Source organism: Dermochelys coriacea, chromosome 2 (genome assembly GCF_009764565.3).
Source record: "Dermochelys coriacea isolate rDerCor1 chromosome 2, rDerCor1.pri.v4, whole genome shotgun sequence".
In the NCBI taxonomy this organism is placed as follows: domain Eukaryota; kingdom Metazoa; phylum Chordata; order Testudines; family Dermochelyidae; genus Dermochelys; species Dermochelys coriacea.
The window spans coordinates 71,281,989-71,297,007 of record NC_050069.1 but is presented as its reverse complement, the minus strand read 5'-3'; the positions used below and the strand labels follow the sequence as shown (position 1 = coordinate 71,297,007).

Below are 15,019 nucleotides of genomic sequence, written 5' to 3'. Positions count from 1 at the left end.
AAACAATTCACTTCTTTTATGGTGCCTAGCCCAGGAAAAGGATGCCTTGCAGAAGAAGTTTCCTTATTCTAGTTCATCTTTTTCTATAACATTAACTGCTTCTGATCCTTGGGGGGGGGGGGCTCTATCCACATATTTTCAGGCAGCACCTCCTCTCCTCCAATTCACAGGCTACAGAATTTATAACTTTCTAATCCATTTCTCCTTTGGGTTTCTAGTGGTACTCCCAGGCAAAAGTCAAAAATGTGAATAGCTACCAACCAGCACTTGGACACAGCTCAGTCACTTCCCTATGGCTCCTAGGATATGCACCTTATATCTCCCAAAGAGCTTTCTCCTCACTCCTTCTCTTACGTCCCTTCCAATGGGGTATCATTGGAAGCCTCCTTAGTGTGATACTCAAAAGCCAAACAGTTCTCTCCAAGATCCATTACCTTATGATGACAAACATGACCAGAGAGTTGCCCACCAAGCCGACCACAAAGACCACAGAGTAGACAGCAGTGATGATAATAGGGATAGCTGGGGAAATGTTGGTGTGGTTCTGCTGCAAGTCTTCAAAGCCACCACTGGCATTGTTGCCATATTCGGCCCAGCCTAGGAGCCAGCTGCTGCTGCTGGGGAGGAGGCAGGGGCCTGGAGAGCAGGTGGAGGGTGGCTCCTCACGGAAAATGTGTACGGGGGGCTCCATGGGGTCCATTGCTACCACAATCAGAGAGGAGAACGGGACAAGGATGGAGACAGCAGAAGGCCAATAGAGAAGAGAAGAGAGAGAATGAAACACAATGTGCAAACTTTCTATTCAGAGCTGCATTTCAAAATCTTGTGGGGGGGGGATGGGAGGGTCAATGGTGGGGAGGGGAGATATTTTAATAAGCAGAGGTTTAAATAAATCCCATTTAAGTAATGCAATATTTTAAAATCTCTTCATCGTTTAATGTAACAGGTAAGTGCTGGAAAATGCTCTATGAGATGCATGGCTAAAGTTTCTCCATTTAGAGATTACATGTTAGAAACAAAACAGAAGAGAGACCATAACAATTTAGAGACAGCTCAGCTCCACTCTACTGGTTTCCCCCTCCCATCACATTTTTTTTAAGTCAAACAGTATCCTAATCTCTGGTCGTTCTTACTGCCTTGACTACAATGGGGGGGGGGGAGAATCCACCCCCTTCACCACAACTGTGTGCCTTTCTGCCCTGAGTTTTTTCCACATTCAGATGTGACACCTTTAAATGAGAGCAACAAAATTTCAAAAATTACCTCTTTCAGTCCTGAAAAAGGAGCAGAGTCCTCGGATGCTTTTAGGAGTAGCAGAGAAGCATCCTTTCAGCTCTGGGAGGTGTCACTGATCTTCTAGGACTTTTGAACCTGGAGCATCTATGCCTCTGGAGAGCCGAAAACGTGCTGGAGATGGAGCTGAATCCCAGTCTTTAGCTCCGAGGTGGCAGCAGCTGCTGCTGCTGCTACAACTCCCAGCACTTCCCCCTTTTACACTCACTCTCTCTCTCTCTCTCTCTCTCTCTGTGTATCTCACTCTCACTCTGCCAGGTCTCCAGCAGCACTCTGCATTAACGCACACATTCTCCTCGATCTCAGTCCCTGCAGCTCAAAAGCTCACATGACTTCTGTCTAAACACTGACAGGCAGACAAGTTGAAAGGAAAGACAGACAGTAAGTTCTACATTAAATGAATGCATCATTTCTATACACTTTTCCAAGTTGTCTTTCCCTTTTTTTTCCTCCTAGGCAGTTTTAAGGCCTTCAAGCAATGGTACTTGCTCCCTTACTGAATATTCCAAATTTTGCTAACTAGAAGACATTAGAATGAAACCCCTTTGACTTCCCCCCATTTCCTTATTAATGGAAAGTTTGCACATTGTGTCTCATAATATATTATGGGGAGGACAAAATGTAGATTCATGAAACTGAATCCAAATGGTTCCTCACTCGGAGGTCGTGTAGTATTTCATTATATCTATAGCAAGAAGTCAGTTAGGATGGGTCTAGGGAAAGTTATAGGCAGAAGCTCTGCCATAAAGCAGAGAGAGTGAGAAAGTAGATTTAGATCTAATATCCTTGTTCTTTTTCTCATACGTTTCCTTGTACAGTATTAAAAGAATGCAGCTCTTTTGTGATTCTTTGCCATTGTCACATGACTCCATAATATTACATTCCATCAGAAACTAACCCCCCAGGGAAAAGGGCGTACATAACCCAAATCCCTAAAAGTTGAATATCAGATGAAAATATTCAGTCATGCAGGTATTTGGCTCCTGAACATCATTCTGGATGCTATTTAATTCATCTGACCCCAGATGGGGATGGAGAGCTCCACTATGTTTCCCTCTAAATGCCAAATTGATGAGTGAAACAAGATCCTCTGGGCCCACACACTGCAGCAGAGAGAGGAAACAGACTAGCTGACTTTGTAAGGATGCACAATGGGTAAGTAGAGCTTCCCCCAAGAAGACAACAGCCGGTGACTGAGTGTAATGTGCTTCTATGCATTTTGGTGGAGTTCAGCAGGGTGGGGTGTGTTCCTCTTGCTCCTTTTGTAATACAGAGACTTTAGTCCATGCTCTGATTTCAGTTGAAGAGTTACATCTTAGAAAGGGGCTCCAAACCCACAGGCCGATGTGGTTTGAAAACCCAATCACAATGCTTGACGTTTTGCCAAAACCAAACCATGTGTCATAGCATACTTCTCAGCTCTCCAATACGTAGAAGTAGCTGTAGTGTTTTAAATAAATTTGAAACTATTAAAAACAACAGATGCAACATGACAGAAATGCCTCTGAGTGAGTCATACACATTTTAAAGATGTAGCAATGACCTATGGACTGCCATGAAAAAAGCTGCTCCCCACTGCCTCTTCTTCCTCCAGCTGCAGCCCATAGGCCAGTTTTAACATATGGAAGTCAGACCTGGATTAACCAATATGCACTTGCACAGACACCTCATCTGAGGGAGGCCCCTGACAACCTAGAGGGAAAAAAAATTGAGTAGCACTGCTCACATTTGGCCTGGCTGTCCCTCCAGGACAGAGGGGCAGCTGTGCTAAATCTAAGTGGTGCGGGGGTTGTGTAAGTGCAGGGCAGGTGATGGGAATGAGTAGAACTGGGTCACCAGGATCGAGAGGAGCCACCCTGGCCTGGGATGGGAGCAAAGCACTGACCCAGAGAAGCGCCAGTGACTGACCAGATGGGTCCTGGGGGCAGCAGCTGAGGAGCTGCAGGTGAGTTGCTGGTGGGCTATGGCGTGAGTGGGGGCAATTTGGAAGCAAGCAGCTGTTTCAGGGAGAGGGGTAAGTTGTGGGTGGGGTAGCAGTGGGGTTGAGGTCTGGAATGTTGGGGGCTGTGGCTGGTGGAGCTGAGATGTTGGGGGCTGCAATTAGTGTGATTTATGTCAGGGTTTCTGGGATGTTGGTGGGGGCTGGTGGAGAGTTGGTGGGATATATGTGGGGTGGGAGAGGCATTCAGGTTTCTATGTGTGGGGTGAGGAGAGGGGAATTCTGGGGTCTGTGTTGGGTGGAGTATGTATGGAACGGGGGCACCTTTGCTGTCTAGTTTATGAAAAGTGGGGGCTCCCCAATTTCCATAGTGCACAGAGACATGACCTTCTTTAATCTGGGCCTGACTGAAATAGGGTGACTGAAGTAGGGTGACCAAAGAGCAAGTGGACAGGGTGGGGGGTAATAGGCTCCTATATGATACAAAACCCTGAATATCAGGATTGTCCTATAAAATCCGGAAGTCACTCTAGATTGAAGTATTGGCTAGGGGGGGATTTACTGGCTGTCACTTTTAATCTATAATTTAATTCATTAATTTTCAATTACTTTTAACATTTTATTTGAAGTTTTCCACATTACAGATGTTTTTTATACACATCTATGTATGTATACACATACATATACACACACACACAGGAGCCAGAGTGTAGCAGCATCTTTAACACTCATTGGCTAACCATTTCATTGTGTGTTTTATAATAAACAATTATTTCACTCAGACAAGATTGAGGCTGCATTCTGGTCAATTTATCAGTAAAGTGAGACTTATGATTGTTAAGTTGAAGGTAGGATTGATGAGGAGGAAGTGGTTTGCTGTTCTCCAGTTACTCTAGCTGGATCAGAAATGTTCTTATGGAGAAAAAAAACCCTGCTATTTTGGATGTTCCAGACAAATCTAAAATGAAGAGGGTGAATAAATAGAGTTAGATTAATTAATAACTGACCCCAAACTTTTTAAAGTGTTCAGGTTTAGATAAGGAACAACCCTCTCTCTTCCCAACTTCCATTCTCCATCTAAGCTGCAAGTACTGAGTATGGTTATGGCTTATAAATCTCAAAGAATCTTCAAGTACTAAAAGTGTATGCAAACAGATATGCTCATCCTCAACTAGGGCTGCCAATCCTCCAGGATTGTCCTGGAATTTCCAGGAATTAAAGATTATGTCATGTGATGAAACCTCCAGGAATATCTCCAACCAACATTGGCAACCCTATCCTCGACTGAATAGAGTAACTGTCCCCTACTGTGGAATGGCAATTAAATGAGATGGAGTTTGGCCAGGCCACTGTGGCTCTCCCCTTCTCTTATAAAGAATATCATTTATAGAGGGAACTAGCGATAACCTCTATATTTAGGCTAACACTTTCCATTACAAAAGATTCTTGCAACTGCTTTTAAGAGCTCTACCCCATCCATTCTTTGCTGCAGGCCTTTGAAATTCAGAAGGGAAAAAGCCTTCAGGCTACAAAAGTGCCTTTTCTTTAACTCATGAAATTACATTTGGATTTAGCTGAGTTATAAACTGCCAGAATTCACCAGTTCCCTTCTCTTGCTTGCATGCCTGAGGAAAATTTTGGCAGCTTGCCAAAATAACAACTGAACACATATGCTAAAGAGCCAGGCTCATGTCACCCAAACACCACCACTGTGGAAGCAGCCTGCACTGCGCTGGGAATGTTGGGAACTACCAAAGAATCAGAAACAGGGAGAGAGCCAAAACTCTCCCTCCCACAATCAGCATAGGGATAGATACCCTGTCCCATTCCCCTCCCAGCCTCCAGAGGTCATCACAAGGGGCAGGAGATCCTTCAACTCACATGGGTAAAGGGAGAGAGAAAAAAAGAGGTTAACAGTCCACCCAGCCGCCCATGCCCTTCTCTGGGGACACCATATGTTGCTGAAAATCCCCCTGCTCCCTGGGTGGTGGGGGGGTGGGGAGAGAGAAATCCAAGCCAGGCCACGACTCTGTACCCAGCAGATAGTGCCAGTTGTTAGTCTTACAGCTTGAGTAATAGTTTGTTCTACAGTAATGAAAATAAAGGGTTCCAGACCTGATGATGATGGGGGTGAGGATACACGGTTGATATACATAGTGGAATTTGTTTTTACTTTTTTCCATTAAAAATAGGAGAATACATACAAAATAGTATATTAAAAGATTATTATTTAGGTTGCAAATTCAAGCAATCAAAAAGTTTTAAAATGCCAGATTTGGCCCCCTTTATGCATATGTGCTATGGTATTCTATAATTACATGATCATATTTTTCCACAGGACCCCTACCTCCTGCACTGCACACATTGGACACACAAGGTATCAAAATGCAAGGTTGCCTATGCAACATAAATGTGATTGCACAGGTAACTATATATCTGGCACTTCCTGTCAAATGCTTGACTTTGTAACCTCACTAACATATAGTTGTCCTGTATGTACTAGGATCTTTAATGAAAACAAGTAGGCAGGGCCTCAGATTCATCATCTCATTAGAAAAAAACAAAACAAAAAGGCATATCCAGAAGCACAATGCCCTCTAACCACATACTAGGACATTAATTCAGTACAGATTCAGATGTAAGAGTAAAACCTACTGAATCTCCAGCATTACGTTCTCTAGCACCTATGTGCCAGGCTGCAACAAGGGACTGATGTCACCATCTCAGAAGATTAGGTGTCTTAAGTTCTCCCATCTAAGTGCTAACCCTATCCATCTTCTGAGAGCTGACTGGATCATGGCAGATAGTGGTCTTTCTGCAGGCTACTTGCTGTCTCTGTCATTTTGCCAGATGCCAGATGATTAGGCTGTGAAGCCCTCCTGAATGAAAAAACCTTCTCATTTTCTGCTAGAGTTTCGATTATCCTTCCCCAAAGATGAAATAGCCTTTTGAGGTTTGTAAATTAAACTCTGAAGAAAGCTGAAAATTTGAGGTTCAGCCATGAGCTTTGGTGTGGGGGCTGTGATCATTTGCAAGCCTCTTTTTAGTCTTCTGGGAAATAGTACGTAGTTACACTCCCCCCTTAGCCTCCCCCCCAAAAAAATCTGCTAGCTTGTTCCATTTTAGTCCACCTGATAATTATTTTTCTCTTTGCTACCTGATTGACCAACCGCTACAATAAAAGAGAACCTGAATAATGAGAGACAATTTAAAGAGCTTTCAAGTGGCTTTGGTTGCTAAGGGAACCAAGTTCTCCTGTCTATATGCATTCAGAAATTATAGCTGTCTGTGCGAAATCTAGCTGTCAGGAATTTATATTTTATCCTGTTACGGGGGGTGGGGGGTGGAAGAACATAAAATAATTATTCCTACATGGTTCATGTGCATGTAGATAGATATATTGTATTGTAAACCCTTAAATTTCATTCCCAGGAGGCTTCATTTTTACCTGCCAATGAAGGATGTTCAAATTCTATTTTAAAAAGTATGTCATTGGTATAGCCATCCATTGCTTCTTCAGGAAAAAAGCTCAACCAAACATTGGGTCACCTTCCTCTTCTCTTTTCAGAACCCAGAATTCCTCCAGCAGAAAGATGTATAGAGGATGGACCCTCCACAGTGAAACATAACCAACTAAGGAGTTTACAAGTACAATGACAGAGTACCTGCCAAATATTTTCTGAATGAAGAGTGCTAAAGATGCTGAGTCAATAAAGGAGGGGGAGGATAAAGATTTGGGCACCAAATCTGACTAACCGCAACACAAGGATTTAATTCCTAAATCAAATGGATAGAGAGGTCCTTCTCCTCTGTGATAATCTTTTCGAAGTCACAACCAGTAAAACTGTTGGAGATGGCGGTCCATGCAATCAATCCAGATTACCTTCAGGCAATTTCCCAGTGGGCACTTTCTCATTGTGAGGAGTTTTAGTCTATTTGTCTCATAATATTAACCAGATTCAAGACAATCTCACAGAATCTATGGTAACAATATGAAAGCAGGAGGGAGCAAATGCACCTCCTTCCCTGATTGACTTTCATCCAATTTCTGCCACTAGAGGTTCTAATGCTCCAGAAGATCTGCAGTCAGCCACCTGTGATTTTGATCCAATATCTTCATGGCTGCTGGAAGCCTACTGAGAATACCTGAATCCTTTATAGGCAGAGATTTTTAGGGCCTTCCTTAAAGACAGCAACTTCTCAACCTGTGGTCAAGGATACTCAGAAAACCATTTCTTGTCCTTAATGTTCTCCTAATTATTGTCTCATATCTAACCACTCCTTTTGAGGAAGGCCTTTGGGAAGCTAATGTTTGACCAAATCCAATAGCATCTGATATCTTCCAATTCCAGGATATAGACCTGGACAAGATATGGCAATAATGTTAGTGACAGTGGTTCAGGAGAACAGAGAAAGGTCACCTGCTGGTGCCGATACTATTTGATCTCTCAGCAGACTTCTGTATTGTAGAACTTGAGATGCTGTAGAAGTCACTGCTGTGCTTCACAGGAACAGACAAAAATCACCTTAAAGTAGTTCTGTTAATTTCTTTTGGAAAGATCCCTGAGTTGTGTTGGCTGTCTACTAAAATGACTACTATTCTTCCCAGATGGATTTCAGCTATTGGACTCCAGAAGACTCAGTCTTGTTTCTTTTCTTGTTGAATGTTTAAACAGAAACCCACAAAAGAGATTTTGGGTGTTTTAGACTACTGTGTCATCGGTGTGCTTCTTCATCTCTTTTTCATCAGGCTTAGATTGTTTACTTGTTTTTCCAATGTCTGACAGGAATAAGGAACAGATAAGATGAAGTGAGTATACCAGATGCTGAAAAAAAAAGAGACTACTAAGAAATAGCAATTTTACTCAATCACCATCTGTTGGTTACATGAAAAATACATTGACTCTGCGTAGGCAACTCACAACTCAGAGCCTCAGCTTCTCTCACTTTCTTGTTCTCTTGTGCCATTGCCTTGCTCTTTACATTTTAATTCTTAACTAATTAATGATATATACACAACAACAAAATTGTTCACTTGACACAACAAAAAACATGCTTGATTCTAAGAGGGAATGGAATCAAGCAGGATCACCAATGTAGGGCCAAGATATTGAGACTTTGATGAAGTGTTGGGATGAGGAGAAATTGTGAGAGAATTACTTTTTTAAAAAAAATCAGTGTTACCAAAACAAAAACCCTACAAGTAGTGCCATCTGTAAAGAACTAAGGTTCAGTGTGACTTTGCAATCACTGGTACTTCAAACATACAACTCAAACTGAATGCCAAGGTTTTCTAAAACTGCAGCAACACACAATATGCAAAACAAGTATTGTTTAAGGGAAGGAAAACGTGTAACTGAAACTTTAGCATGCAGGGGAAAACTGCAGTATTTGAGGAATACCACCAAATGAGAAAAAGATGTTAGGATCTGCTAACCACACGGGGCTTAGTCCTGAAATCATAATTCTCATTGTCCTCATGCACACAAATACTGTAACAAAGCTACTCCAATTCACCCTCTGAAGTGAAGAATAAAGAAAGCAAAATAAATTTAATCATTTTAATAGCTATATTCAATACAAACAGCAGAGGGTGTAGGTGCTACAACATGGTATCTATCATATGGATGCTAACCATAAATAAGACGACAATCTGCAAATGAATACTGGTCATTAATTGTGTGCCTAATTATATTTTAAGTACTCCAATAGTAAGTGACAGACAGGCTTATGCTCAAACCTTAATATCTATCTACAAACACTGTGGCCTTGTAGTAATGGAGCTGTTTGATTATACATGTGAATTGGCAACATCAGAAGATGAAAAAACATAGAAGGAGATATTTCAACTCTGTATATGAGCCACAGAAAACTGCTGGAGTGTGCAGTGTTACACTGTGAAGTTTGCCTATTAAAGATATATTTGATCCTATTACGGATACTGAAATTAACTGTAATTATGGAAACGAGTTGGAAAAGCATATTACTGGTTTTCAGCATATGTAAATATGCCAATGTGACAGACATTTGTTTAGACAAACGATGCAAGAAGAAAATGGGACTATGATCAATTTGTCAATCACTTAAAGAAAAGCTAAAAACGACATTTGTGTATGCTGGAGCAAGCAACTAAATGGATCATATAAATTACTAAAGCCAAATTATGCCACCATTACTCACTCCGAGTAGTACCTTACTTGATGAGTAGTATCATTAAATCAAATGGTGCTCATCATGATGTAAGGTACTACTGTATAGGGCTGAATTTGGCTGTAAGTTTGCAGTAAGGTTCTGAAAGAGATAATGGGAAACTTCATATTAACAAAACTATAGAAAATTGTATGGGCAACTCAAGCAGAAGAAAATCATGCCACAAAAGTGGAAACGGTTGCCAAAGTAAAGCAAACTTCATTTATAATTTGTTATTTGCATGAAGAAAAAGAAAATAAATGGTTTTCATTATATAAAAATATATACATTATAGCCAAGAAGGTCAAGCCCCATCTAATTTAAAAGCTAACCACTGCATTCCCCACCTCCATCTCTACCATATGCTCTCTAAAGTCTGCCTCTCACTCCCAGTTCAGCAGAACCTCATCAGTCCAGCTGCCTGTCAGGTAGTCAGTGCCCAAAGGAGGCAATAGGGAATCATGTATTCCTTAGTATTAAACTTTCAAAATAAAAAAAAAAATCAAACAAGAAATACTATTGGAGAGATGTTCACTGACTGAAAAGTTACTTTTGTAAAATGAGCTAAAATGGCAGTGTTACAGTTTACGACTTCTCTCCCAGTGCACCTACTCAGGTCTCAGACCTTGTGCCCTTACCTCTCCTGGTAGGAGTCCCATGATTCTCCCACTCTTACACTGGGCCCTGGGCTACATACTGTACCTTGTGTCTCGATCATATTGCCCAAGCAAGCCTGACTGGGTTTAGCACCTGTGGTTCTTGCCTTCAGGAGCTTGTGATCAATGGTGAATACTGTGATCAGACAGCCTTCTTAAACCAAAGTATCGTTTAATCTTAACAGTAGGAATAAAGCAAAACTTGAGAAAATGAATTGTTAAAATAACAAAAGTCTACATTCATACCTATCTTACCTAGAGGTTTACCATCCATTAGGATTCAGAATAGCAAATACATAGTCTGTATTTGCAAAAAGAAAAGGAGTACTTGTGGCACCTTAGAGACTAACAAATTTATTTGAGCATAAGCTTTTGTGAGCTACAGCTCACTTCATCGGATGCATTTAGTGGAAAATACAGTGGGGAGATTTATATACACACACAGAGAACATGAAACAATGGGTGTTATCATACACACTCTAAGGAGAGTGATCACTTAAGATGAGCTATTACCAGCAGGAGGGGCGGGGAGAGGAAGAAAACCTTTAGTAGTGATAATCAAGGAGGGCCATTTCCAGCGGTTGACAAGAACGTCTGAGGAACAGTGGAGGGTGGGGGAAAATAACATGGGGAAATAGTTTTACTTTGTGTAATGACCCATCCACTCCCAGTCTCTATTCAAGCCTAAGTTAATTGTATCCAGTTTGCAAATTAATTCCAATTCAGCAGTCTCTCGTTGGAGTCTGTTTTTGAAGGTTTTTTTTTGTTGAAGAATTGCCACTCTCAGGTCTGTAATCGAGTGACTGGAGAGATTGAAGTGTTCTCAGACTGGTTTTTGAATGTTATAATTCTTAACGTCTGATTTGTGTCCATTTATTCTTTTACGTAGAGACTGTCCAGTTTGACCAATGTACATGGCAGAGGGGCATTGCTGGCACATCATGGCATATATCACATTGGTAGATGTGCAGGGGAAGGAGACCCTAAGCAGGCCTCTCATTCTTAGATATTTTAAACCTCTTGGGTCTGGGTATCAGTCTGTTTCCCTCAACTATGTCTCTTCCCTGCTGAGAGAGGGACCTTTTCACAATTATTTGGGTTTTTTTTCCTCCTGTATTCAAAATCTTAGACCTTGCTGTCCAAAAATAGTTTGGTGAGCTCCATAGGAGTTTACAGACAGGACATCAAAGCAAAGGGTTCTTGCGTGGTTCCTTATGCATTGGCAGATCAGTGGTTATCTTGAGTCACTGTCCTGTTTCCTGCTTGTTTTTTCCAGAAGCCTGCTATTAAACTAAGCCAACATATCCATATAGTAAACCTCCCAATAACCAGGTCACAGATAGTAGTCTTACATTACCACAGAGCAGCTCCACTTCTGCCACAAACAGGCCATAAAATTGAAATATATTAAAGGAGATAAAAATGTTTATACTCATATGGTGCAAACAAGCCAAGAGATAACATGTGATATTCATATAGTACATAGTGTTTCTGATACCATGTAATGTATTTGTTTTGCTTGCATAGGAATCCTGTAGACAGAAGTTCTGCAACTAGGAGAGATTCTACTCAGACGGACTGAGGCATGGAATAAATGTTCAGCAATGACATGCACAGTTTCTATAAAGAGCTGCAACACAGCTAACAAGATAGCATTTCTTTCAAGACATGTCTACACATTCAGTTAAACAGAAGCCTCTGTGTAACAGTACCATCTGATAACTCCAAACAATATTGCACATTACATAAACAAGTTCATTTGGATTCTCTAGTGATAGGCTGCCAAAAGACACTGTCTTGTATGAACAACAAGGAATCTGGTGGCACCTTAAAGACTAACAGATTTATTTGACTCCTTGTTGTTTTTGTGGATACAGACTAACACAGTGACCCCCTGTCTTGTATGACAAACTTTACTACAGTTGGGATTGATAAATTAGCTTGACAGGATTTAATTTCCACAAACCCATGTTAATTTGTATTAACTTATTCAATACCCTCCTTAAATTCTTTATTAAGAGAGTCCCATATCAGCTTGCCAGTGATGTCAGCACCGGTGAGGCCACATCTGGAGTACTGCGTCCAGTTTTGGGTCCTCCACTACAGATAAAATGTGGACAAATTGGAGAGAGTCCAGCAGAGGGCAGCAAACATGATTAGGGGGCTGGGGCACATGACTTAGGAGGAGAGGCTGAAGGAACTGGGCTTATTTAGTCTGCAGAAGAGAAGAGTGAGGGAGGGATTTTATAGCAGCCTTCAACTATCTCAAGGTGGGGGGTCCAAAGAGGCTAGAGCTAGGCTGTTCTCAGTGGTGGCAGATGACAGAACAAGGAACAATGGTCTCAAGTTGCAGTGCAGGAAGTCTAGGTTGGCTATTAGGAAACACTATTCACTGGGAAGGTGGTAAAGCATTAGAATGGGTTACCTACAGAGCTGGTGGAATCTCCATCCTTAGAGGTTTTTAAAGCCCGGCTTGACAAAGGCTTGGCTGGGATGATTTAGTTGGGGTTGGTCCTGCTTTGAGCACGGGGTTGGACTAGATGACCTCCTGAGGTCTCTTTCAACCCTAATCTTCTATGATTCTATGAAAACTATTTATTTGCAGATGTGATATACCAAACAGACAATTATTTGAGAAGGCAATAAAATTCTAATAGTTTATTCCCTGAAGATTAATGTTATTTATTAAAAATATAGTGAAATTTTCTGATACTTTACAGGCACAGATAAAGATAAGGTTCCTTCCTCAAAGGGCTTAGTGTCGCAGACTAGATTGTTGACAGACTCAGTAAACCGTGAGAAAATTTTAACAGTTTCAATTTAAGAGATGATACTAACAAGCTATTTATTTAAGTGCTTAATCATGGATTTGGGTGTCGTCTGTTAGGCATCCAAATGTGAAAATTTTGGCTGCGTTTTTTAAATAGCGTTTACTGTCAATTTTGCTAAATGTTAAAGTTCTGTTCAATTATATAAATTCATATGGCAGTTTTAGAGTAATTAGTCAGTTTTAAGCTTATCAAGGTGTATCCAGCTTCAAAACCTATTTGGATTAAATTTGCTCTGCTGAGCTATCAGCAGCAATAAATCCCGACACAATTATCATACTTTTAAGTACTATATTTATTATTTATGATGTTAAATAAAAATGTAACAGGGCAGGAGTCATAATAGAGCAGAGAATGTCTCTGAGATAACTAGAGCCACACTGGTGAATCTGGTCATGCTGATGAATCTAAGACCCTCTATTGGGTTAAAAACAACAGCAAAATATTTCTTGAGCAACGTAAAATCTTTGACCTATCTAAATGGAAAGGAGCATCCTTCTGCCTACTTATCTAATTCTCATTACACTTCTGGTACCCAGTATTGCCAACCCCAAACATTCAAAAATCAAGAGTCAGGCTCACCAAAAATCATGAGACTGGCTTTAAAATAATGAGATGATGTAAAAATAATAGATTTGGTGTTCTTTTTATTTGCCTTCTGTTTTTTCAGGCTTTAGGGTCCACTGGGATCACATTCTGAAGCTTTCTCCACAACCACAAGGACTAGAAAGTTTCTTTTTCTGTCAGAATGAAGGTTAAAATCATTTCATATCCACTTGATTCCAGGAGCAGGGACTGTAAGGAAAACAATAATTATCATGAGACTCATGACAAAATCATGAGAATTGGCAACACAGGGTACCAGTTCTCACCTTCAAAGCCCTCAGTGACCTACAAACTAGTCATTTCAGAAGCTGCTACTACTTCCACACCCAGCATATTAACAGAAATTTGTTGGGAGATTGTGACTGAGGATCCTCAAGGTAAATTCTGGGTGCCAGAGAGCATAAATATCTTCATTTTAGAACCTTACCTGTGGAATTCCCTGTACTACCAGATATCACAATGGTCCCCAAACTGTGGGGTGCATTCCCCGGGGGGGCTTGGAGGAAGGTTTGGAGGGGCAGGGAGGAAGCGCCACCCAGCCCCGCTCTGTCCCCAGTTCTGCTCCAGCCCCAGCACTGCCCCCAGCCTTGGCTGGGACTCTGCTCCTGGCCATAGCTCCAGACCCATCCCCAGGTGTGGCCCCAGCTTCAGCCCCCTTACCCCGTCCACATTCTCCCTTCCCTCCCCCCCCCCCCCGCCCCCAGGAGCCGTGGCCCTGCTCCGGCTCTGGCTCCCGGGGAGAGGCGCAGACAGGAGTAAGGGGGGGGGTGGTGATCCTGAAATGTTTGGGGACCACTGAGATATCAGAATGCGTCTTTTTCTCACCAGTGTTAGGGAACAATGCAAGACATCTTTTTGCATAAGCCTTGCCTCAATAATGGTGACTACAGAATGGCCTGAAAATTGCAAGACAACACCAAGAATAATCCCCTTTAAGAATACAAAGTAGAATGAGGGAGAAGTAAAGAGTCTGATCCTTTTCCAAACAAGTGATACTACTCTACATTCAGTATGTTACCTGAATAATACAGTGGTGAATGTACTGCAAATAGATCAAATCAGATAGCAGCCCCTGCTCAGACCACTTTGTCTTCAATAAGAGCTGGAATGAGCCCTAAGATTGCATTATTTGTTCTCCTAAAGAGCCATTTTGCTGAGTTTCTGAAAGTGCCATGGAAAAAAAAAAAGCTTATAAGTACTTGTCATCACCATTAGATTTTTCATCTCATGTCGCAGTAGCAACAAAAATAACTATGGTTGCCACTAGTTTCCGTCCTTGCTTCGGAGGCTACCTCAGTTCCATAAACATTGGAAATGTTTCATTTGTATAAGTAAGTTCTGTTTAGGTTAAGGTTCTTTTTCACAAATGTTGCCATGGAAGCTTGTCAGTAACTGTATGCTCTGATAAGTCATTTTTCTGTATAATTGCTAACCAGCACTCTGGTTCAAAAAGCAGACTTTGTTGCCTATAGCACTTTGGCTGTGTGATTAATATGAAAGCTTGTTAG

The 15,019-nt window shown here is 41.4% G+C and overlaps 1 protein-coding gene and 1 long non-coding RNA gene across 2 annotated transcripts in view; both read right to left on the bottom strand.

Annotated features, from left to right (window-relative positions):
• Nucleotides 1-1,597, bottom strand: part of OPRK1 (opioid receptor kappa 1) — a 41,180-nt gene extending 39,583 nt beyond the window's left edge. The window contains exons 1-2 of the mRNA XM_038393380.1: nucleotides 1,264-1,597; nucleotides 435-702 (exon numbers count right to left, since the gene is read on the bottom strand). Coding sequence (XP_038249308.1) covers nucleotides 435-700 — 266 coding nt within the window. The 5' untranslated portion in view covers nucleotides 701-702; nucleotides 1,264-1,597. The remainder of the gene's footprint in view (nucleotides 1-434; nucleotides 703-1,263) is intronic.
• A 2,235-nt stretch (nucleotides 1,598-3,832) lies between these two features.
• The window catches only part of LOC122458690, a 36,354-nt gene continuing 25,167 nt past the window's right edge, over nucleotides 3,833-15,019 (bottom strand). Inside the window, exons 2-3 of the long non-coding RNA XR_006278841.1 lie at nucleotides 6,681-8,012; nucleotides 3,833-4,190 (exon numbers count right to left, since the gene is read on the bottom strand). This is a non-coding gene — a long non-coding RNA (uncharacterized LOC122458690). The remainder of the gene's footprint in view (nucleotides 4,191-6,680; nucleotides 8,013-15,019) is intronic.